The sequence below is a fragment of the Oryctolagus cuniculus genome, chromosome 4, assembly GCF_964237555.1.
Source record: "Oryctolagus cuniculus chromosome 4, mOryCun1.1, whole genome shotgun sequence".
Taxonomy (NCBI): Eukaryota; Metazoa; Chordata; class Mammalia; order Lagomorpha; family Leporidae; genus Oryctolagus; species Oryctolagus cuniculus.
Window position 1 is genome coordinate 723896 of NC_091435.1, and position 23428 is coordinate 747323.

The following is a 23428-nucleotide window of genomic DNA, read 5'->3' on the forward strand; positions in this document are numbered from 1 at the left end:
GGCATTCTTTGTGAGGGGATGCTGGTAAGAGCACCTCGGTTTGAGTCATTTGTCCAGGACGTTGGTGAGGTGCCCAGGTGCACACATGGCGGCGATGCACTCTGGGAAGGGCACGTTGTGTGTGGGGGTTGCTGAGGATGCCCTGGTCCCCTGCACCCAGCTGCTGTAGGGACGTTGCCGAGGGGACGTTAGCTGGCTTGTTGGTTAGCACGTGTTGCTGAGGGGTGTTGCTAAGAGGTTGCTGGTTTGGGGCTGTTGCCGAGGGTGCTAAGGTTTGGCGAGGGGATGTTTGGGCTCATGTTTGATGGGGTGGATCACTGGGCCCAGCATTGTGGAACAGCTGGTGAAGCTGCCACCTGGGACGCCGGCATTTGGTAGGAGAGCCGGCTGGAGTCCCGGCTGCTCCACTTCCCATCCAGCTCCTGCTAATGCACCTGAGAAAGCAGCAGAGGATGGCCCAGGAGCTTGGACCCTGCCACCCATGTGGGAGACTCAGACGGGGTTCCGGGCTTCTGGCTTGGGCCGGCCCAGCCCTGGCTCTGGTGGCCATCTGGGAAGTGAACCCAAGGCTGGTAGATCTCTTTCTCTCTTTCTCTCCGTAACTCTGTCTTGGGAATAAACAAAATAATACTGATAATAACGAAAGTGTTGGGTCACTGCTGAGATCACTGACTGTGCTGGGGAAGGCAGCCCCTCCCCCACCTGCATCAGGAGTCCTTCCCACGGGGACTGACGCTGCTGTAGCCCTGTGAGAGGCTCCGCACGCAGGGCCCGGCGCCTCAGACAGAACATCCTTTCCCTTCAGAGGACCCTTGTCCCGGTCCTGGGGCTACGCCTGACGAGGAGGCCGGGTCCCGTGCAGGAGTTAGGGGAGAGGCGAGTTTCTCTCTTCCTGGGTGGCGTCTCCCAAGGGGCCTTGTGAGGAGGGAGATGAGCGGAGGGTGATGCAGCGATGGAAGCCCTCCCTGCACCTGCAGGCTGCACAGGGAGTCGTCCCCAAGCTTCAGGACGCGCGACCTTACTGGGGACAGGGTCTTCGGAGGTCAGTTAAGGTGCAGGTCCCCATGCGGGGCGCAGACACATGCACGCTGGAGAGGCCACGTGGAGAGTGACGTGGGGCTGCTGTCAGCCAGGAACCCGCCAGGAGCTGGAGGGGGCCCTGAACAGACTGTCCCCAGCACCTTCAGAGGGACCAAGGCTATGCTGACCCCTTGATCTCGGACGCCCCACTTCCAGAGTGCGAGATGCTGCGTCCGCTGTTAGCCCCTGGCCTGCGGTGCTTAGTTTCCACTGCCTGGGCCTCCCCCCGGGTGAGCCCATGGCTCCCGGGGTTGCTCGCCACGGAGCGCTCTTGGACCTGGACGCAGAACCCACACCCAGCGAGAGCTCTGTGTGCCCATCACCCAGCTTATCCGTCTGTAGGTGTTCCGTGACGCAGGCGACTGGGGTGATCTGGGGTCAGACGGAGTCCACTGATGGAGGAACATCGTTTTCAGCCCAAAGCCGACAGCCTGGGTGAGCCCCTGGTGGAGGCCGTCAGTACATACACCTGGGGACCATGCAGGGGCCACAGGGGCCACCAGCCCCCGTGTGATGTGACTGTCAGGGTCTGTGGAAGAGACCGTGCAGGTGAGAGGCACGGGACGGGCCCCGCTGGGCACAGACACCCGGGCACTGGCCAGCAGGAGGTGGGCTCGAGGCTTTATTGGACCGAGGAGGGTGTGCGGCACAGGGTCTCTCAGGCCTGCTCTCGTGAGCTCCAGCGGGAGGGGACGTGAGGGGCAGGGCCCAGGGCGGGTTGCTGCAGGCCTGGCTGCGGGGCCAGTAGGCTGCGGGGTGGAGGAGCGGACAGGGCTAAGGCAGCGGGGGCGGCCGGCCAGGCCAGAGGGGAGGGGCTCAGCGGGGACCAGGGATCCCGTGGTCGGGGCAGCCAGCGGTGGGCGGGTGGCCTTGGTGCAGGTCCTCCCTCCGACCTCCCTGCGGACAGACCTCAGGTCTGCTGCAGTCCGCGTTGGACTGGCTGAGCTGCGGTCTGCATAGCACCGAGGACGGGAGGCGGGGCGGGCAGGGCCGGGGCTGCTGGGGGCTCAGCACCGAGGATGGGAGGCGGGGCGGGCAGGGCCGGGGCTGCTGGGGGCTGAGCACCGGAGGATGGGAGGTGGGGCTGCTAGCAGATCCAGCGGATGAACCTGTCGAAGAAGCTGGGCTGCGCCAGGCTGTCATAGTCCTTCTCGCGGAAGATGGCGGCCCTGTCGCCCAGGCTGATCTTGGAGAGCACGTCCATGTCCACGTCGCTGCCCACGGCCACCACCGTGGGGACCACGTTCTGCTTGCGCATGGAGTGCACAGACTCCTCCAGGCTGTCGTTGCCCGTGACGCCGTCCGTGAGGAACACGAAGGACAGCTCGGCGTGGCGGCGGGCCCCGCCCTGCGCGCTCTGCACAATGTTGTTGATGGCGTGCACGATGCCCGTTCCCACGTGCGAGAACGAGTTGAGGTAGCTGGCGCTGTCCAGTGCCTCGTGGATGACCGTGAGGTTGGAGGTCAGGGGGAAGGCCACCTGCTGCTCGCGCTGGCTGCCGTACTGTAGCAGGGCCACGCGGGCATTGAGCGGGTCGTCGTCTCCCCGAGCCAGCGTCAGCCGCCGCGACACCTCCTCCACGAAGCGCCGGGCCTTGTGGAAGTTCTGCTCGCCCAGCCGCTCAGAGCCGTCCAGCAGGAAGACGATGTCCACAGGCCGCTGTGTGCACTGGGCCACGTACAGCTCTGGGGGGAGACGTGAGGGGGCGCCGGCTGGGCAAGGGGGCCAGGCCAGGACTCCAGCCGCCACGCCCTGCACCGCCTCTGTGGCCCCCACAGACCCGTCGGGGATGGGCGGCCAGCACGGCAACCCAGCAGCAGGGGTCCTCACCAGGCAACCACTCAGACGTGCCCTCAGGACCCTCTGCCTCATGTCAACCCACCCGGAAACCTCCCAGACCTGGGGCTGCTGGCCCTGTCACAGCCAAGGGCCTCCAGCTAAGTAAGCATCTTGGCGGGAAGCGTCCAGAAAGCCTCTTCCGTTGGCTCAAGCATCGGCCTCCCAGTGACAAAAGGGCCACCACCCGAGGGTGTTGGGACAGAGGGACTCCATGAAGACCCCTGGCCCCGACCCCCTCACTTGGCCAGCCCACATCTCCCCTGGACAGACAGGAGCCTGTGTCCCCGCTATGGGCACAGGTGTGACTAGATCCCAGCAGAAGGGTGGTCACCAGCCCTGGACATGCTGACAGCATGGGGGCAGGACTGAGTGCGAGCTTAGCCAGGCTGCCCACTACACACGCAGGTGTCCTATGGGACACGGACCATCCGTCTGCTACAGACAGGTGACTGGGCCCCACCCTCTGTGGCCCTGCCCAGAACCTCAGCTGTTGAGATGGGAAAGGGGAGGAGAGCAATCCCCCATGTGTGTCCGGCTCCTCCATCTGCCCCTCAGGTGGGGTCAGCAGCCGAGGCCCGCTGACACCCGGGACCCCCCGGGAGCGGGGTCGTGCCTGGCCGGGGGCCCAGCCTCAGCAGGCACCTGTTAGTCTGCGCTCGCCCGGCCGGCTGGCGGCAGCAGCGGCTGCTTCCAGCTTTCGTGAGACTGCTTAAGGAGCACCCGGCACGCCCCGGAGCGAGTCCGCTGCAGACGGGAGTCTTTAATGAGCTTATCAACAAGGTAGCTTATTCTGATGCCAAAGAAGAGTAGCTTGTGCTGGGAGGCCGCACCCCTGGGCCGGCTGGGAGGGCGCACGCCCAGGGACCGAGGCGCCCAGGCCCTCAGAACCAGTGGCCTGCAGCCGGGCGTCCACGGCGTGAACCCGGGGAGGCTGCTGGAGACGCACGAGAGGCCACGTTTGAGGTCTTCACGGGCTCAGCGCCTCCCTGAACCCTCACAGCAGGAAGCCTGGCCTGCACCTGTGCCGTGGGTGTGGGGAGGAGACCCCGCCCAGGAGGGATGGTCACCGTGAGCCTGAGAGGTGCCCGGACGGGAGCCCAGGGCGCGACCACAGGCCGCGACCCCTCACGCTCCACGGACATGTCTGTGTCTGGGCGTGCCGTCTGCGAGGCGAGGGTGCCCTTTCAGGAGAGGGGGAAGAGGCCCCCGAGGGTCCCTGACTGCACCCCCAGACACCCTTTGGCTGGGCAGCGAGAGGCAGACGACCGGACCAGGACACTGGCAGGCGGCCCTGGCAAGTTCGTCTTGGTGTTGGGACTGCAGATCCCAGCGTGGACTGTCCACTGCCACTGGACGGGTCACCTCCGCACCATGCCCTCTGGGCCGTGGGCACCCATGGGCTCAGCCACCTCTGAGGTGCAGCTGGAATGGGGCACCCCGTCCTGGAGTGGGATTTACCTTCCTCCCTCACCTGCATCCCAAATGAGTGACAGCTCAGGGGGTGGGGCTGCGCGGAGGGGCCCAGGAGCCTGTGATGGTCACCTTAGGTGGCAAAGAGGGACCTGGTGGGGGATTCAGTCACGGACCCAGATGGGAGTGTCCTGGGTTGGGGTGGCCTTAAATCCAGGCTGGTGTCCTCGGGGACCCAGAGAAGCAGCTGTGGGAAGCTGGGCAGAGACTGGAGCCACGCGGCCTTGAGCTAAGACTGTGGCGCGAGCAGGGGCTGGAAGGGGCGGGGGAGGGCTCCCCCAAGGCCCTGGAGGGAGCGTGGCCCTAAAGACCCTTGGCCTCCAGACTGAGTAAACGCCTGTCAGTCAAGCCCCCCGGGCAGCCCTCGGAAGCTCTGCCAGAGGGCGAGGGCCGGCGCCCGCCTCCTGGCGGCCCCACGGCCTCAGCAGAGCGCCAGGGCGGTCTCGGGGTCCCCCGCGATGTCCCTGTGCACCAGCTTAAAGGTGTCAATGAACAGCTCCGTCCAGTCCTGCCGCTCCACCCCTGTGGCGAACTTGGCCCGCTCGGCGGTGTAGACCAGCACGGCCACCAGCCGGGAGTAGGCCGCGGGGTCCTGCGTGAGCTCCGTGGCGTTTAGCAACTGCTGGATGAGGGGGACGGTGCTGGGGAAGGTGGGGTCCGGCCCCTCTTCCGTGCGGAGGAAGGTGACCGGGGGCTTGCCACCAGGCTGCAGTCCATCTGCAAGGGAGCGTCCGGAGAAGATTCAGGGCCTTGGGCCGGAGTGGGCAGCCTCCACCCCTTGTCGGGGGCCCTGCCGAGGGCGGGGGTGCCTCGCAGAGACTGTTAGGACCAAGGCGAGGCGCGGTTAAGTCCAGCGAGGGAGGCGCGTGGGCTGTGCAGGCTGTGGTGGCGTCTGGGCCTCGGCAGGAGGCACGGGGCGGGGGGCGGGGGGGGCGGCAGCAAGCGGTGCCGAGAGGTTGCCGAGAGGTTGCAGGGCCACTGCAGACCCCGGGGAAAGTCCTCGGCGCGAAGCAGCCCCAGCCAGACCCTGCCTCGAGATGCGGCCACGCCGCGCGGCTCCCAGCAGCGAGGGGCGTCCCCGGAAGACCCCGGTGCCTTACAGCACTGCCTGAGAACACCGGCCCCCAGCGCTTCCCTGCGGGGACCCTCCCCTGCATCTCTGGAAAGCCAGCGCCCGGAGGCAGTGCTGCCCGCTCTGTGAGCCTGTGCCTGCCCGTCGCTCCTCTCCCCTACCTGTCCTGCTCTCTCTCTATGTCTCCTCTCACTGTCCCCCTTTCTGTCTCTCCCTCTCTGTCTCTGTCCCTCCCTCTGCCCGGCTCTCAGGCTGGCCATGGGAGGGCGGCCTGGGGTTGTAGCCTGCTCCAGCTCGCTCCAGCATCCTCGCACACTGACACGTCTGCATCTCCCGGGGTCGTCCCAAGTAGCAAACCTGATGCCTGGTCCCAGGGGTCCCTGCCTTCGCTTTCCACTCTCCTAGCTCAGGCCACACAGGTTCTGTCCCCACCACAGCTGTTAGTCAGCATGATCCGGGCAGCCCCGCGGCTGTGCACTGGGTTGCCGGGTGGGTGGGGAAGCCTGGGCCAAGGTCAGGGCCAAGGTCAGGACCCGGTCAGGGCTGGCAGCATCTCCCCAGCCCTTTGCTGAGAGCTCGTTCTACAGAGTGCTCCCCCCATCACCCTGACTCTGAGGGAGCTCTAGATACAGGCCCCCCCCCACTCGGAGTCTGAGAGGGCTCTAGATACAGGGCCCCCCCTGGAGTCTGAGAGGGCTCTAGATACAGGGCCCCCCACTGGGAGTCTGAGAGGGCTCTAGATACAGGCCCCCCTCCCCCGGAGTCTGAGAGGGCTCTCTCTAGATACAGGGCCCCCCCCACCCCGGAGTCTGAGAGGGCTCTAGATACAGGCCCCCCCCCCACTCGGAGTCTGAGAGGGCTCTAGATACAGGGCTCCCCCACCGCCCGGAGTCTGGGAGGACTTGCTCTAGATACAGCTCCCCCCCCGAGTCTGGGAGGGCTCTAGATACAGGCCCCCCACCCCGGAGTCTGAGAGGGCTCTAGATACAGGGCTCCCCCCCACTCGGAGTCTGGGAGGGCTCGCTCTAGATACAGGGCTCCCCCCCCACTGGGAGTCTGAGAGGGCTCTAGATACAGGGCCTCTCCCCCACCCCGAGTCTGGGAGGGCTCTAGATACAGGGCCTCTCCCCCACCCCGAGTCTGAGAGGGCTCTAGATACAGGGCCTCTCCCCCACCCCGAGTCTGAGAGGGCTCTAGATACAGGGCCTCCCCCCCCCGAGTCTGGGAGGGCTTGCTCTAGATACAGGGCCTCCCCCCCCCCGAGTCTGGGAGGGCTCTAGATACAGGGCCTCCCCCCCCCCCGAGTCTGGGAGGGCTCGCTCTAGATACAGGGCCTCTCCCCCCGCCCCCCCCGAGTCTGGGAGAGCTCGCTCTGCGTGCAGCTGCCTCCTGGACTCTCCAGCAGCTGTCAGGGGCTAAGCTTGGTAAACGCGGGTGAGGGAAGGAGTCGCAGCTCCGAGGGCCCGTTTCCTCCCCACGGCCCAGAGAGCTGCGACTTCCGTCCCCAGCCCCGCGGTCCTGCTGCCCTGCCCCGCTAGACAGAGACAGCACAGAGACCAGCGCTGCGGATCCACATCCCTGCCCACAGATGCAGAACCCTCGACAGGCAGGAGCAGACGGATGCGGCAGTGTGGGGGGTGCACACTGTGGGCTGGCGGCGGCTGTTCAGACACGCGCGTCTCCACCGCATGCGGGTGGCGCAAGAGAAAATCCCGCGATTGTGGCGACAGACGACAGAGACAGACGCAGAAAGAGCACTTGCCCAGCCCGGCACCCAGCGGTGAGAACTCTGGGACACAGCGGCGCGGGGAGGTACCTCCCTCGGGAAGGACTCTGCAGACACCAGCAAGGCAGGGCTGGCTGGGCGGCGGCGCTGATGGCGGCACTGACCCCGCGCACCCCCGGGGGGCCCTATCCCACCAGGGGGCTCCATCACCCTGTGGGCCAGGAACGGGCACCTCTCCTGCCCCCAGATCCTGCCGACCCACTGAAGGCACCACTCACTGGAGGCCCGACTGGGCCTCAGGAGCCAGGGGCTGGGAGCTGTGGTAGGGGGTCCCGCTCAGCCCCACCCCTCGCCTCTGGGCCAGGCTGTGGTAGGGGGCCCTGCTCAGCCCCAGCCCTCGCCTCTGGGCCAGCCTATGGTAGGGGGTCCCGCTCAGCCCCACCCCTCGCCTCTGGGCCAGCCTATGGTAGGGGGTCCCACTCAGCCCCACCCCTCGCCTCTGGGCCAGCCAATGGTAGGGGGTCCTGCTCAGCCCCACCCTTCGCCTCTGGGCCAGGCTGTGGCTGGTGGGGTCTCGCACAGCCCCAGCCCTCGCCTCTGGGCCAGGCTGTGGTAGGGGGCCCTGCTCAGCCCCAGCCCTCGCCTCTGGGCCAGCCTATGGTAGGGGGTCCTGCTCAGCCCCAGCCCTCGCCTCTGGGCCAGGCTGTGGTAGGGGGTCCTGCTCAGCCCCAGCCCTCGCCTCTGGGCCAGGCTGTGGTAGGGGGCCCTGCTCAGCCCCAGCCCTCGCCTCTGGGCCAGGGTTGCAGTTTGTGAGGTAGCTATGAAGATCCTGTCACAGTGTGGTGGCAACGCACAGCCACACGAGCATTTCCTTGGGAACGCCCTCTGTAGAAGCTGGTGTGCAGACCGCTGGCCCCCAGCGCCACACAGCTGCTCTCTGCAGGGGGCCTCCGCACCTGTGGAGACGCTCACCAGGCGCCCTCGTCGGAGGAGCCCTTCCTGGGGGCGGCCGAGGCGCACGGACTGTGCACGGCGCACGCTACAGAGATGCTGACCCGAGCACTGTGCCTGCAGCCCTGGGTGCACCTGCCGCAGCCCAGCCTGCATCCATGGCGGCCCTCCTCGCAGAACTGGCTCCCGGCAGCCCACCCCAGCACTCCCGGAGGCCCACAGACAGGGGAGCTTAGCACCTGCGCCCCTTTGCACCTCCTGTGGGTCTGTGGCCCACACGCAGAGCCGGGAGCAGCGGTCACGGAGGCACTGCGAGAGCCTCCATCAGAGCAAGGACAGTGTTCTTACTCCCTTCCGGCCCCGGCGCCAGCAGACCCTCTGCCTCAGGCACCCTAGTTCTGCCTTGCACCCCAGAAGCCACCCATACGGCCACTGAAGGTACGCGGGTTCCCCCACGCAAGCTGCCTCTGCTCCCAGAGCTGACCAAGGAGTAGCTCAGAGCCTGGGCGGGGTTAGAAGCAAGCGGGTTGGCCGCTGTGGGTATCAGCCCCTTGGGCTCCTGGACGGTTTAGAATCAACCACTTGTGTTTGCCGAGTCCAGGGCTTGCTCCCAAGTGACCTGGCGCATGGCCCAGACAGGGGGGCTGGACGGCCCTGGGTCTTTGAGGCCCCAGCCCCTCCCCCGGCGGTCGCCTTGAGACTAGCGGCTGCGAGGCAAGCACAGCACCAGGCTGGCAGGGTCCGCTCCGACTGGACTGACGGTGCCAGGAGGGGGAAGAGGGAGCTGCCCCTCCCTGAGTCCCTCCTCGGCTGTGCAGGGTCCCGGGTGACCCTGAGAAGGACTGAGAGAGCCTGACCTGGGGCCCTGCACAGCCCCTGTCCCCCAGGGGCGTGGGGGCAGCTCTGCTACTGTGAGATGGGGGGTGGGGGTCAGGGCACCCACGGTACCTGTTTGGCAGGGAAGCTCTGGACACACGATCTGGGGGTCTGGAAGAGAGGAAGAGGCCAGGGCCACGGTCAATCCCTCGGCGGCCCCCTGGGCGACCCGTGCAGGGACGGGCTCAGGTGCGGCTGAACTCTGCCCTGCAAGGGCCGGCCCTCCCGCCCGGGGTGCCGGGTGCGTCCCCTCGGGCGAGGCGGGAGGGCCGGCCGCCCTGACCCCGAGCCACTCACCGGGGCAGAGGACGTCCTCCATGTCGTCAATGAACTTCTCGGCCACCAGGTCAGAGAAGAGCGTCATGTTGCGCACCTGCTGCGGCTTGTCACACGCGATGGAGTAGAGGTTCTCGCTCTCGTGCTTCTCGTGGAACATGTCCCCGATGCCGATGGCCGTCACCGTGACGTCACGGTCGCACAGCGCCCGCAGGTTGAGGTCGTCGTCACGGGGGTCGTGGCGGCCGTCCGTGATGACCACTGCGAACACGCGGGTCTTCTGGCGCCGGCTCTCCTTGATGAGCTGGTTGTAGGCGAACTTGAGGGCGGAGGGCGTCCAGGTGCCGCCCGCGATCCACTCAAGGTTCTTGACGGCCTCCTTGAAGCTGGACAGGGAGTCGATGCGGGGGTCGTCCAGCTGGATGGCCTCGAAGGTGCCCTCGTGGCTGTACTGCACCACGCCCACGCGCGTCCCTGCGACAGCACGCCCAGGCTGAGGGTCCAGCTCGCCCACTTCCCACGCCCAGGCTGGGGGTCCGGCTCGCCCGCTTCCACGCCTGGGCTGGGACACCTCGGTGCCGGCCAAGCCTGGACTCCCATCACCCCCGTCTGCCCGTCCTGCCAGGCTCCTGCCCCTGACCTGTCTCTGACTTGGGGTCCTTGGCGATGGCCCCCAGCCTGTTGACTACGTTGATGACAAAGTTCTTCTCCAGCGTGAAGTTGGTGTAGCCGATGCTCTCGGAGCTGTCGATGACGAAGACCACGTCCAGGGCGCCACAGCGCTTCTCGCAGTCTGTGGGCAACAGGGGCGGGGGCAGCTGCGGGGACTCTGGGACAACCCCGCCCCAGCCACACCCCAGCCTGAGCCCGCCTGGGGCAGGGACTTACCGCAGCAGCCACAGGTCTCCCTCACGTAGGTCATCACGTCACATTCCTGCAACACAGGCATTGGTGGCTTTCTCCCGGCCAGGGCCCCAGGACGTCGTCCGCCACGTGGAGCAGCGCCGGGGCAGGGCGGTGGCCGGGTGCCCTCTGATCCCCCCCTGCACCTGCTGCCCGTGGTTTCTGATTTCTAGGAGGAGGGGCTTCCATCCCCTGTGCTACCTACCGTGAGGCCAGGGTCTCCTGGGGGGCCGGGCTCGCCCTGGAGGGGAAGAGACGACAGGACGCAGTGTGAGCTGGCAGAGTGACCTGTACCCCGTGCCACCGCCCGCTGCACACCGGGAGCCCTCCAGGAGCCGGACCGCAAGGCCCGGTGCATTCGCCTGGCTGGCGGCAGGGAGCCACAGTGGCCTACCTCAGGTCCTGGGACTCCTCTCGGCCCCCGAGCACCTGGTTCACCTGGGGGACCAGGGTCAGCCTGAGAAAGACAGGGCACGTGGTCTTCAGCAACCCCCTGGGCTGGTCCCTGTGTCCCACACCCCCCGGTCCTGCCTGAGGGGCCTGGCGGGTGTCAGGATTGAGGCGCGGCTGCACTGTGCACCCTGTCCTGAGTCTGGCACTGTGGCAGGATGTCCAGGCTGTGGGCAGCACAGGCAGCCACTGTCGGAACCATGCCTGCCACAGAGCAACTCAGAAAGATGGGGGCTGAAACCGCACACGCTGCCCCACGGTTGTCCTCACCCCATGGCCCTCTATTCACCGCCAGCCCAACCTCCACTGTCCCTCAACCCACCCACCAATCCATGCACCCATTACTCATCCACACACCCACCCACCCATCAATCCATGCACCCATTACTCATCCACACACCCACCCACACACTTACCCATCCACCAATCCATCCAACTCATCAGCCCACCCATTTATCTACTCATCCATCCACCCATAATCCACCCACCTGTCCACCCACCCATCAATGTCAGCACCCACTCACCTGTCCATCCTGCCACTTCCTTGCCCACCCCCACCCCCCTGCCTGTTCACCCAACAGCCATCTACCTGCCCATCACTATCTATCCCCCCGTAGCCCTTGCTGGACATCTGGTCCAGCCAGGTGCATTAGGGTGCAAGAGGACCCGTGACTGGGCCCTGATCACCTGCCAGTGATCCTGGGTGATGCGGGGGTGGGGATGGGGGTGCTGGGGCGGGGAAGGGCGGCCACTGAGCTCAGGCCCGGGTGCTCCGGGAGGCCCTGCCCTGTGTTCCGACCAGTGCCTACTACAGGGGGAGGGCGCTTACCGGCTCTCCCTTCTCTCCTTTCCTCCCAGGTCCTCCTTTCATGCCAAAGTCGCCTCGGCCTCCCTGAGACAGGGACACACGCGTGAGCTCTGCCCAGAGGTGGGGTCTCTACACGCGTGCAGCCCTCCCCCCACCACTCAGAGGTCAACCAGGGACACAGACACGCACATCTGGCGACTCGGGGTTGCCAGTCACATGGCCTGGCCCGAGGGCGGGGCTCTGGCTGTGAATCTCCCCCCACCCCGTGTGCAGACTCCTCTCCCAAGGGGTCAGCAGAGGCCCAGATGGGCAGGGCCCCACGTACCTCAGGGCCCCGTGGGCCAGGCTCGCCTTTGTCTCCCTGGGAAGCAAACAAAAGTCAGGGTCCCCTGGCCACAGAAGCCTAAGCCTGCATTTGAGCCCAGGGCGGGAGGGAGGCTGCCTCCTGCTGCAGGATTCAGGGGGGCGGCCCCCCACCTCCCGCCCTACGGGGCTCCCGCTATCAGAGCGCACGCCGATCGGGCTAGCGCCACGCCGTTTGCACAAGCTAAGCCGTAGTCGGTTCCCTGAGGATGCAGAGGTCTCCAGGAAACTCCCGCGAATCTTCGGGTCCCCCCAGCATCCGGTCCTCCCCCCCTCAGTAGCCCCCATCCCTCCATGACTCACGGGTGCCCCTCGGGGTCCTGGGTAGCTGAATCCGGGCCTGCCAGGGTCTCCCTGGAAAGAGGAGGCTGTCAGTGAGCATGAATGGGGCACGGGCTGAGGCTTGGGGACGGTGCCCAGGCCAAGGAGAGCGCCACCGTGGGAGTGGACGAGGAGCGCTGGGCACGGCTGGGGGTAGGGCCCGCCTTGCTGCGTCCACTGTGGGCCAGGGGCACAGTGCGCAGTGAGGCCGAGGAGCGGCCACCCACACGGGACAACACAGACCGCGGGAAGGCCGTGCAGGCCTGACTCGGGGTGGGCGGAGGGCTGCCTGCGTCCCGAGAGCCCTGTGCCCGGCCAACCACGCTCTGCAGCCCTCAGCAGGAGGCTCAGACGCAGCCTCGGTGGCTCCCCAGGTGGCCGCCTGCACCCACCTCACCCTGCGACAGGAGGGGCTTACCTTGGGGCCTGGCTGTCCCGAGTCGCCGCGGGGGCCCGCATCACCAGGGTCTCCCCGAGATCCCTGAGAGCAAGAGAGACTGTGGATTGCACAGCTGGGCTGGACCCGTGCCCCGGGGTCACCGACACACCCCCAGTACCCCAGCCCCTCGTGCCGCCCTGGAGGCCATGGGCCCAGCGTCCTCTTCCTGATCCACCTAGGCCCAGATCCAGCCCCCAGCGCCCTCCCCTGGGCAGGGTGGGGGCCCTAGGAGGTCGCTCCAGGGCAGTGCAAGGTTGCAGAGGCTGGGGTGGGGGTAGGTACACGGTGAGGCACCGGGGCAGGCAGGAGGACCCCAGTACCCAGCAGGGCAGGGTCAGAGGGCAGATGGGGCTGGCCCCTGGAAACAGAGCTCCGGGCATGCTGTACTGACCTGGTTCCCAGGCTCCCCAAGAGCCCCCTGGGGGCCTCTGGGCCCAGGTAAGCCACGATCTCCCTGGAAATGGAGGGGATGAGGTTGGGTCTGGGTGCAGAGCACAGCCCCACCGGCTTCTGCTGCTGCAGCCCGGCCTGGCCCTCAGCCATAACTGAGGGGGCCTGGCCAGAGCAGACGCTGCTGAGCGCGGTGGGGGAGGGGCAGGGGCAGGTGCAGCCCCTCGCAGCTGAGGACTTAGTGCCCCTCCTGAGGGACAGCTGGCCCCTGCCACCCACCCCATACCTTGGCTCCTTTGCTGCCGACCTCTCCAGCCAGGCCCCGGGGGCCCTCCGGGCCAGGGTCACCCTGTGAGGAGAGAGGCAGGGTTGGGTGTGACGGTCCCTTCACTCCTTGTGCAGGCCCTCAGCGTGGAGGGCCACGTGTCCTACAGCCCGGCCTCCACAGTCCGCCGGTGTGGGCAGGGATCCTGGCCCCCCAGGGAGGAAGCTGCTTCGCCCCCATCTGCAGGGAAGTGGCGGCCCTGAGAGCTGGCGCAGCTCCAGTGCCTGCAGGGCACTGCAGGGCTGAGCAGTGCACAGCCCACACACGCACAGGACAGCAGTGCCCGACCAGGACCCTCAGCAGGAAGCTGGCGTTGGGGAACTGCCCAGACCCTGTGGGGATGCTGCTCTCCACGGCGAGGGAAATCCTTTTGTTCTGGGGTGGGCAGGAGATCCCTGTGCACGCCAAGGTGAGACCCTGGCGCAGACACAAATGCCCCCGGCACCCTCCCCGCTCCCGGAGGACGACTCCGGCTCTCACCTTCTCTCCCTTGGGGCCGTCGCTGCCTGGGCTGCCCTTGGTTCCAGGGTCTCCCCTGCGCCCCTGCAGAGAACAGACATGCTGGGGAAGTGGATACCCGCGGGCCACTGCAGGGACTCGATACCCTCTCACCAGGGGGTTTCTGGCTTTGGGTCTGGGGGCCTTGAGCCCCGGGCTCCCCCAGAGGCTGCAGCCAGGGCCCCCGGACCCCAGTCCTGCTGCCACTCAGCTGGGTCCCAGTCCAGGGTGTAGGAGCGATGGCGGGGGAGGGTCCTGGCCCAGCTGTTCGTCCTGGGTGGGTGTCAGCACGCTAGCTCTGCTCCACTCCCAGGCAGGGGCTTAGCCCTTGGAGGCAACCCCGCATGCCCTGTGTTCAGCCTTGGGGTGACTGGGAAGGCCAGCAGAGGCCTGGCTGAGCCCTGCCCACAAGGGTGTTGCCCCGGCCCCTAGTGTGCTCCCCAGTGGCCCCCTGGAGCTGCAATGGGCGAGCCTAAGCTCAGAGAGGCCAGGGCAGGGAGAGCGCTGGGGCAGGAGGCTGGCCGAGGGCGCCTGTGTGCAGCTCTGTACCGGGGCCGTGCAGGGGCTGGGTGAACTCACAGGCTCGCCTTTGGGGCCGCGAGACCCAGGCCCGCCCTTGGCTCCTTTCACGCCGGGACTTCCTGGGGCTCCGTTGTTGCCTTGGTATCCCTGTGGGCAAGGACACAGCTCAGCCGAGGCTCAGGGCAGGTGGCCGGGAGCTGGCCCTGTCCCCGGCCAGTGCACGCCCGCTCCTCCCACTGGGGTCTGTGCCCCTCTCATCGCCCGGCAGTGGCTCCTTCCACCCCTGCCCACCCGGGAGAGCAGAGCATGCGGCCAGTGTGGTGTCCTTCCTGGCCATGGGCAGCGGCTGGGGAGGCGCACAGCGACTCACCTTGTTTCCCTTGTCCCCGCGGTCCCCCGGGGGCCCTCTGCGTCCTGGGCGGCCGGCGTCCCCCTGGAAGGGTAGGGAGAAATTGTTCTCCTGCCCTTGGCAGGGGCAAGGGTGCAGCACCCTGAGTCAAGCAGGACCTGGGGGGGGACTTGGGGGCTTCCCCGCTCCATACGCCCATGGTCAGGGCACCTGGGCACCTGGGATGCCAGGAAGCCAGGCCCGGGTCACTCTAAGCTGTCCTGTGGCAGCACAGGCGACTTAATGCAGCTGGAGGGGGGTGGGTGCCTTGGGTCTGAGCGTGAGGCTTCCCGGGAGAGCCTGTTGGTGGGCCCTAGGCACTGGTGGCCTCCGCCCAGGACCCCTCAGGTCTGGGTGTGGCTCCACCCAGAGGAGGCGCTTGTCGCCCAGCTGTCTCCAGCTGGGGTGCACAGGTCCCTGAGATGGACATGAGCTGTTGAGATCCCAGGAGGGCTCCCATGGCCCTGGGTCCCTTGTGGCCTGTGGCCCCCGACAGTTTTGGGGGCCAGCCCTCTGTTGGGCATCTCACTCTGGGCTGCATCCCTCTGAGGCCCCAAGCAGGGGCAGGGAGGCCCAGGAGGGTGGCGAAGCTGTGGCCTCCCCTGGGCGAGGTCACCTACCTTGGCACCTTGGTCTCCCTGCTCACCAGGGCTCCCTGCCTCCCCTGGGTAACCGTCGGGGCCCTGAGAGAGAAAGATGAGGTTGAGAGGTGTCCTGGGGCTGCTGCCTGGGGCTGCCCTCTTGAGCCGGATGGCGCTGTAGCCAGGCTGGACGTGTCCCACCCTGGACTTTGCTGTGAGGTCCCCAGCCCTGCGAGAACCCTGCCGACAAGGCCAGGCCTAGAAATGGAGCAGGCCATGTGCCAAAGCTCCAGAGGTGCTGGTCTCAGGGCATCAGGAGCTGCCTGGCATGGCCGGACGACCATACGCGTGGCCCCAGCCCCGGCTGAACCCTGGGAGAATCCGAGGGGCTCCCTTGCCTACCCCGCCCAGCCTGGCCTGGCGTCCCTGGGGCCGAGGCCGACGGGGCACAGCTGCACTCACCCGGTTCCCAGGGTCTCCCTTGCAGCCAGGAGGGCCGATGCGTCCAAGCTTGCCCTGAAGGGGAGGGGCGGAGAAGGGTCAGTGCTGGTCCCAGGCTCTCGTCCTGGCACCCGCACTGCGGCTGCAGCCACCTGCCCAGCGAGGCTGGTCAGGCTGGCCGGTCAGGCAGGGGCAGTCCTGGGAAGGCGGGCCCAGGAGGGTGGGGGCGGGGCTCGCTCTACCTCAGTCCCAGGAGGGCGGGGCCAGGAGGGCGGGGCTCACTCTACCTCAGTCCTGGGAGGGCGGGGCCCAGGAAGGCGGGGCTCACTCTACCTCAGTCCCGGGAGGGGGGGGCTCACTCTACCTTCTGTCCATCGGTCCCATTCTTGCCGGCCAGGCCGGGGGCCCCCTGGGGAGAGAAGGACGAGAGCGCCGTGAGCCCCATTCTGTCGTCCCCGAGTGGAGAGGGGGCGCCTACCCACTCCCCCACTTACCTTCCTTCCGTCAGCTCCAAATTCACCCTGTGAGGCAGAAGCAGTGTTACAGAGTGCGGTGTCTCCAGGCCCAAGTCAGCCCCCGGGCCAGGCACCAGGCCAGCAGAACCCCACAGGAGGCCAGGCCTGCCCCCAGGAGGGACTGGCGCCCCCGGCACTCGGAGCCCCAACGTACCTTCTCTCCTTTGAAGCCAGGGACACCCTGAGTGCAGAGAGAAAAGGGGCGTCAGGAGGAGGCTGGGGCTAGTGGAGGCACCGGGTGGGTGGAGTTGATGGTGGGGGTGAGTACAGGGTGGGCGGGGGTCTGGGGTGGGGGAGGGCACAGGGTGGGCGGGGTCTGGGGTGGGTGGGGGCAGAGGGTGGGTGGAGTTGATGGTGGGGGTGAGTACAGGGCGGGCGGGGGTCTGGGGTGGGTGGGGGCACAGGGTGGGTGGAGTTGATGGTGGGGGTGGGTACAGGGTGGGCGGGGTCTGGGGTGGGTGGGGGCACAGGGTGGGTGGAGTTGATGGAAGGGGTGGGTACAGGGCGGGCGGGGGTGCCAGGTTGGTGGAGTTGGTAGTGGGGGTGGGCACGGGGTGGGCGGGGGTGGCAGCAGGAAGCTGTGAGTCAGGAGTTGGGGAGAGGGGTCCTGCAGAAGCCTGGTTTAGGGACCACAGCTGAACTGTGAGGAGGCGGGGGGGCAGGGCCACAGCCACTTACCTTGGGTCCTGGGAAGCCGATGGGGCCTTCGATGCCTGGGTCTCCCTGAAGCAGGGCAGAGAATAGTGATGTCACCCCAGGGCCACCATGGAGCGGCAGCCTGGGGCGGAGCAGGCGGTGGGGCCGGAGCAAGGACACTCACCTGTCGCCCTTTCTGTCCTGGCTCTCCTGGCTCACCCATGTTGCCCTTGGCACCCTAAAAGCAGATGGGAGGGAAAGGGTGAATGAAGGCGGGGTGGCAGCGGGCAGCCTGGGACGCTTGGACGGTCCCCTGCCCCCTGCAGAGGACCAGTGCCTCTTGGAGCCCTGCGGGGTGCCTCCCCACAAGGGGCCTGCAGACCCAGCCAGAACAGCATGGGGTCCCTCTGCACCGGGCAGAGGTCCCCGGGGGAGGGCTGTGCCTGCAGGCGGACCAGGGCTCAGAAATCCTTGCAGGGCCGTGGGTTATGCCTCCTGGAACTAGAACCTGCACACAGCAGAGACTCACTGAAAACACACTGCTTATCAACGTGCTCCCAGCTGGAGGGCCAAGAGGGCAGGGGCAAGGGGCGTCAAGGGATCCAGGAGGAAGAGGGCGGAGAGGCTGCCAGGACGTCCCAGCTGTGCCCTGTCCTGGGGCCCTCCTGGCCCCTCAGTGTCCACTGCAGACCCTGCCCCTCTCAGCAGCTCTCACCCACAAGGACAGCCTTGGGGGGCCAAGGCTGCCCTGAGTGGCAAATTCATTGCCCTCTGGTGCGTAGGCACTGCCACCAGGACAGGGAGAAACTAAGACAGGAGGTGACGCCGCCTCCTGGGACAGTGCTCCAGACACCTGGTGGCCCCGCAGTGCCCACCGCGCTCAGAGAGAGGACAAAGGCTACTGTCCATCACTTCCCCATGACATGAGTGACGTTCCGGCCTCACGTCCTGCTCTGCCGTTCTTTACAAACTGTGACTGACAGGAGCCGCTGTGGCAGCCATTTTGTTCTCTACGCCTCTGTTGTGAGGAAACCCACCCCCAGGCCAGGCTGGGAGGGGCGCTCCATGGGACAGCGGCGATACTGCCAGCCACTGTGTTCATGGAGCGGGGACAGCGGCCACACTGCCGGCCATTGTGTTCATGCAGCAGGGACAGCGGCCACACTGCCAGCCACTGTGTTCATGCAGCGGGGACAGCGGCCATACTGCCTGGCCGCTGTGTTCACGGGGCAACGGGCTGTTTTTCAAAAAGCTCCAACTTTTCTCAAAGTGCCACTTTGGAAGGCAGTGGAGAAGACCTTCAGCTCGCTGGCCTCACCTGGGGGTCGGGCGTCTCACCTTCTGTCCGCGGTAGCCCTTGGGGCCGGGCGGCCCCGGGATCTCCAGGCAGCTCACCTTGTAGCACTGAAACGAGAGAACGCGGACAAGGCCGGGTGGCAGGACACACACGGCCCGGACGCCTGGGGGAAGGCCAGGGCCCTGGAGGTGCCGGGTGTGTCCCACAGAGCTGGGCTGGAGGGGCAGACAAGTGGGGCCCGAGGCCCCACACCCACGCCCGGGGGGACAGCTTGGTTTTCAGTCAACCTTCCAGACAGGGTTTGGAAACCGAGCTGGGTTAGGCAACGATGGACCGTGAGGATTAAGGGAGGGGAGCTGTGAGCAGCTGTGCGGAGGGAGGACAGAGCTCCGAGCTGGGCCGGGACACACAGGCCGGGGACGTCACAGGGCCCCAGGCTGCAGGAGGCTGCGTCACCCACGCCTTCTCCAGGCCCTGCCCCTGCGCGTGTGGGCCTGGGCAGCTAAGCGGCCTGGCTTTGGCCGGGAATCCTCTGTCCAAGCTCAAGTGTCAGAGGGGCCGCTCCGTCCTCCTGTCGTCGGCTCTGGGGTCAGCAGCCTTGGGCAGGGGGCGGGTGGCCGGGCTGGCAGGACGGGAGGCCACTCACCTCTCCATAGGCCTCATGTTTCTGCGGAAAAGAGAGAGAGAGAGAGAGAGAGAGAGAGAGAGAGACCGGTCACCACGAGCCCCACCGCCGGCCAGGCACGCGTGGCGTCTGGGCGGGGTGGCGCTCACCATGACCTTGATGATGCGGTTGATGGTGTCCTGGTCGATCTCGGTGGACTCGGGCCGCATGGTGGCGTAGTTGTTGCGGTACAGCTCGTGCGGCGTGCTGGCGATGTCACGCAGGCCTTGCTCGTTCAGGTTCCGGTTGGGGGCCACGGCGAACAGCCGGATGCCCTCCTCGCGGGCACGCTCAGCCTGCAGCTTGATGCCCCCGCACGGGCTGCCGGTGACGTGGCCGTCGGTGATGACCACGGCGAAGTTGACCACGCCGCGGCCCACGTGCTGCCGCACCTCCCGCGTCATGTTGGCCAGCGCGCAGTCGGTGAAGGTGCCCCTGCGGAAGGAGCGGATGCCCTGCAGGCTCTTGGTGAAGGAGGCCCGGTCGCTGCCCGGCGGGCTGAACACCTCCACCTGGTCCGAGAAGTGCAGGCCGCCGTAGCGCCAGCTCAGCGCCACCTGGTCCAGGTAGAACTCGTTCTGCAGCTGGCTGATGAACTGCGGCACGAACTGCTGCATGTGGTAGAGCAGGCTGTCCGTGGGGGACTGCATGGTCACGCTCTCCGAGGTGTCCAGCACGAAGTACACATTGATGGGGCAGTCGGCCTTCTCTGTGGGGACAGGGGGCCTGTCACGGGCCTGCCCGGCTACGTGGGAGGGCCACGGTCCCCTGTGTCCAGGATCTATCCCAGGCCGTGTGGGAGGGGCCGCGGTCGCTCATGTCCCGTGGGGGGCTGTGTGTGGGGGTCACAGTTGTGTGTGTCCTGTGGGGGGCTGTGTGTGGGGTCACAGTTGTGTGTGTCCTGTGGGGGGCTGTGTGTGGGGGTCACAGTTGCCTATGTCCTGTGGGGGGCAGTGGGAGGGTCACAGTCACCTATGTCCTGCAGGGGGCTGTGTGGTAGGGGTCACTGTGTTCTGCAGGGGGCTGTGTGTGTGGGGTCACAGTCACCTGTGTCCTGTGGGGGACTGGGTGTGGGGGTCACAGTTGTGTGTGTCCCGTGGGGGGCTGTCTGGGGGTCACAGTCGCCTGTGTCCCTTGGGGTCTGTGGGGGTCACAGTCGCCTGTGTCCTTCAGGGGGCTTTTGTGGGGGGGTCACAGTCACCTGTGTCCTGTGGGGGACTGTGTGTGGGGGTCACAGTTGTTTGTGTTCCGTGGGGGGCTGTGTGTGGGGGTCACAGTTGTGTGTGTCCCGTGGGGGGCTGTCTGGGAGTCACAGTCGCCTGTGTCCTTCAGGGGGCTGTGGGGGGGTCACAGTCACCTGTGTCCCATGGGGGGCTGTGGGGGGGTCACAGTCACTTGTGTCCAGGGCCCCACTGTCCCCACCTCTGGTACCTGGGCAGTTGCTGTTTCTGTCAGAGGTGGAGACGTCGGGCGAGATGACCTCCTGCTGCTGGGCACGGAGGGTCCCCAGGAGGCCCCAGAGCAGGAGGGCCAGGAGGGGGCCCTGCCGCATGGCCAGCATCTTGGGCGCTGACCTGCAAGAGGAGGAGGGGCCGCTTCAGACACTGCAAGGGTGCCCAGGACATCTGCAGGACTCGGGGCACTGCCCAGCCTCACCTGCTCCTGGAGCCTGCACCGGGCTGGGAGGCCACACACCTCTCCCCCAGCCCCAAGGTGAGCTCTCTGGGCCAAGTTTTGGACATCCGAGGTCCTCCCATCCCTCCTCCTTGGGATGGACACGCCAGGGAGCAGTGTACCACCCCCCCACCGGGTCGGTGCCAGCCTCAGGCAGGGGCTCCCGGGAACTGCACGTGACCTTGGCCAGTCCCTGTCCCTCTGGTCTGGTTCCTTCCCCTCGCACAGGCCCTGCGTGTGGGCTTGGGGTGGGGTGGGGTGCCGTGATCAGTGCTAGCTGGAGTCATCCCTACCCCAGGAGGGCAAAGGGAGGCCGTCCTCTCCCCACTGCGGGAGGAGAGGAGCGAAGGTGGCAGAAACGTGGCTGGTGCGCTGGGCGGGGCAGGGGCACCCGTGGCCTGGGGGTCCTCACTCTGCCCCGACCCCTGAGGTCAGAGAAGGCAGTTTCAGATCCCAGGCTCCAGAAGCGTCTCAGAAAAAACAGGGGAGCCAGCGAACAAGAGGCTTGGACCAGAGACAAGGGAAGCACTGAGTCCGACAGCAGGTCTGAGCGATTACCCCGGAGGTGGGAACACACCCTGGGGACAGAGGAGCCTCCAACCACCAGGCAGACGGGTTGACTGGAGGAGGCCGGCGCCCTCTGGCCAGGAGTTCCGACCCCACGCCTGCATGGGAGCGCCTGGGTTTACCTCCCAGCTCCGGCTCCTGACTGCAGCTCTGCCAGCGGAGGCCCTGGGGGCGGTGGGGACAGCACAGGTCTTGGGTCCCGGCCACCCACGGACACCTGGAGGGAGTTCCCGGCTCCTGGCTTCATCCTGGCCCTGCCCTCACTGTTGCAAGCATTTGGGGAGTGAACAAGCAGATGAGAGCTCTTTCTAGCCCGGCCTCTCTGTCTGTCCATCTGCTTCTCAAAGAAACCAGTGAAAACTAACAGAGGCCCGTATAAAGTGTGCTGGTGGACCACGTGACACTTGAATGTAATGGAAACTTCTAGAAACAGCTGCACCGCGGGAAACACAACAGCAACCACAAAGACTGGCCGCGTTCCAGGAGCGCCCAGCAGTCCTGCCTCCCGGGGGTCTCCACGCCCTCTGACCCACTGCTGGCTGGTCCCCCACAGAGGGACGTGCAGGATGGCATGTGGACACTTGCGCAACCCCTAAAAATTCTGCAGGACAACGGAGCAAATAAAATAAGCAAAGAAACCTGCCAATTATGGTACAATACAGAAGAGAAATTACGGTAAAATACACCTACGGTAAAATACAGAAAAGAGAAAAGCAGAGTCGAGGAAGACAGCGTCAATGCCAGCAACATCACGGAGACTGCTGTGAGTCACTGTGCTAAGTGTGGCAAAAGAGACCAACCCAGTGAGTCTGTGAGTGCACTTGGGGGGGGGGGTCCCGGGTGCTGCAGCATGGGGGGCAAGACCTGTGCCGCTCACGTGGGCCCCCAGCCCCTCCAGCGGCTTCTCCTCGTCACCACTCTCAGCTCCAGAACCTCATGGTGGTTTCTCGTTCACTTCCCGGGTCTTCACTAACGGTCTGGTTTCTTCACACAGCGTCTCTCCACTCCCCACTGCACATCATCCACACCACTGTTCTCTCCCCCACCTCCCCCATGTGGTTCTCTCCTCCCCTCCCCCACCTCGTCCTCTTCCCCCACCCCCACATTGTTCTCTCCCCCACTTCCTTCATGTGGTTCTCCCCTCCCCCACACCATTCTCTCCCCCCACCTCCCCTCCCCCCGCCCTCCACACCTCGTTCTCCACCCCCTTCCCCACTTCATTCTCTCCCCCCACCTCCCCTCCCCCGCCCTCTGCACCTCGTTCTCCCCCCCATGTGGTTCTCTCCTCACCTCCCCCACATCATTCTCTCCCCCCACCTCCCCTCCCCCGCCCTCCGCACCTCGTTCTCCCCCCCATGTGGTTCTCCCCTCCCCCACATCATTCTCTCCCCCCACCTCCCCTCCCCCGCCCTCCGCACCTCATTCTCCCCACCATGTGGTTCTCTCCTCCTCTCTCCCACATCATTCTCTCCCCCCACCTCCTCTCCCCCTGCCCTCCACACCTCGTTCTCCTCGCCATGTGGTTCTCTCCTGGACTTTCCCACACCCTCCTTTTCTGATCTCCAAACCCTTAAGGCAGTTTTCCTAAAGCCCTTCTCAGAGCTAGTTTCTATCAGTTATCTCCTCGTTTCTTCTACAGCTGGTGGTTTTTTTGCGTTGTTGAAAACTGGACTCTGAATTCAGTAATGTGGGAACTCTGAGGTGAGGCCCTGCCCCTCCCAGGGTTTGCTGTCTGCCCTGGTCTCTCTGGTGGCTACAGGCGGCACCTGTGCCCAGAGCCAGCCTGCAGGGTCCACTGAGGGTCCTCGCAGGTCTTCTCTGGCCCTGCTGCTCGCCCCGACTTCCCCCAGAGGGTGCTGTTCTCTGACGTCTGGATTCCAGAGGAGAAACACGGGGTAGAAGGACACCAGCCCTCTAAGACCCTCAGAAGTCACCGCCACAGAGAGGGAGGGACCTGCGGCAAGGGGAGGTGCCACTTACCAGATTTAACTGGCACCTGACCAAGTGTCTCCTCAGACCACGGGGAACTGAAGCTAGAAATCAACCACAGAAACCAGAAAAGTCAGAAATGTGTGGCAAGTAAACAACACATTCTTTTTTTTTTTCCTCTTATTTGAGAGGCAGAGACACAGAGTCAGAGATGGGGACAGCTAGAGAGGGAGCGAGCTCTCATTGGCCGATTCAATTACTCACAGCCAGCAGCAGCTGGGCTGGCCAGGGCTGGGGCCGGGAAAGCCATCTGGGTCTCCCACGTGGGTGACACCATCTGCTGCCTCCCATGGTTGGCATGGCCAGAAGCTGTAATCAGACCCCCTGCCTGTCTCTGGACAAACACTTCAAGCAACCAGTACAGAA

At 66.1% G+C, this 23428-nt stretch overlaps 1 protein-coding gene across 4 annotated transcripts in view; it reads right to left on the reverse strand.

Annotated features, from left to right (window-relative positions):
- Nucleotides 1-1687: 1687 nt before the first annotated feature.
- Nucleotides 1688-23428, reverse strand: part of COL6A2 (collagen type VI alpha 2 chain) — a 28144-nt gene continuing 6403 nt past the window's right edge. The window contains exons 2-29 of one of the 4 annotated variants that reach the window (XM_051818414.2): nucleotides 23054-23106; nucleotides 20264-20406; nucleotides 18943-19541; nucleotides 18815-18835; nucleotides 18210-18275; nucleotides 17056-17109; nucleotides 16914-16958; nucleotides 16390-16416; nucleotides 16215-16241; nucleotides 16085-16129; nucleotides 15742-15795; nucleotides 15319-15381; nucleotides 14681-14743; nucleotides 14368-14457; nucleotides 13771-13833; nucleotides 13252-13314; nucleotides 12967-13029; nucleotides 12555-12617; nucleotides 12119-12169; nucleotides 11778-11813; nucleotides 11474-11536; nucleotides 10589-10651; nucleotides 10400-10435; nucleotides 10180-10225; nucleotides 9932-10084; nucleotides 9313-9765; nucleotides 9088-9126; nucleotides 1688-2766 (exon numbers count right to left, since the gene is read on the reverse strand). In XM_051818414.2, coding sequence (XP_051674374.1) covers nucleotides 2168-2766; nucleotides 9088-9126; nucleotides 9313-9765; nucleotides 9932-10084; nucleotides 10180-10225; nucleotides 10400-10435; nucleotides 10589-10651; nucleotides 11474-11536; nucleotides 11778-11813; nucleotides 12119-12169; nucleotides 12555-12617; nucleotides 12967-13029; nucleotides 13252-13314; nucleotides 13771-13833; nucleotides 14368-14457; nucleotides 14681-14743; nucleotides 15319-15381; nucleotides 15742-15795; nucleotides 16085-16129; nucleotides 16215-16241; nucleotides 16390-16416; nucleotides 16914-16958; nucleotides 17056-17109; nucleotides 18210-18275; nucleotides 18815-18835; nucleotides 18943-19541; nucleotides 20264-20393 — 3075 coding nt within the window. In that variant the 5' untranslated portion in view covers nucleotides 20394-20406; nucleotides 23054-23106 and the 3' untranslated portion in view covers nucleotides 1688-2167. Of the gene's footprint in view, nucleotides 2767-3655; nucleotides 5108-9087; nucleotides 9127-9312; nucleotides 9766-9931; nucleotides 10085-10179; nucleotides 10226-10399; nucleotides 10436-10588; nucleotides 10652-11473; nucleotides 11537-11777; nucleotides 11814-12118; nucleotides 12170-12554; nucleotides 12618-12966; nucleotides 13030-13251; nucleotides 13315-13770; nucleotides 13834-14367; nucleotides 14458-14680; nucleotides 14744-15318; nucleotides 15382-15741; nucleotides 15796-16084; nucleotides 16130-16214; nucleotides 16242-16389; nucleotides 16417-16913; nucleotides 16959-17055; nucleotides 17110-18209; nucleotides 18276-18814; nucleotides 18836-18942; nucleotides 19542-20263; nucleotides 20407-23053; nucleotides 23107-23428 lie in introns of those variants that run through there. The other 3 variants (XM_070073111.1, XM_051818413.2, XM_051818415.2) reach the window with 3 other exon arrangements.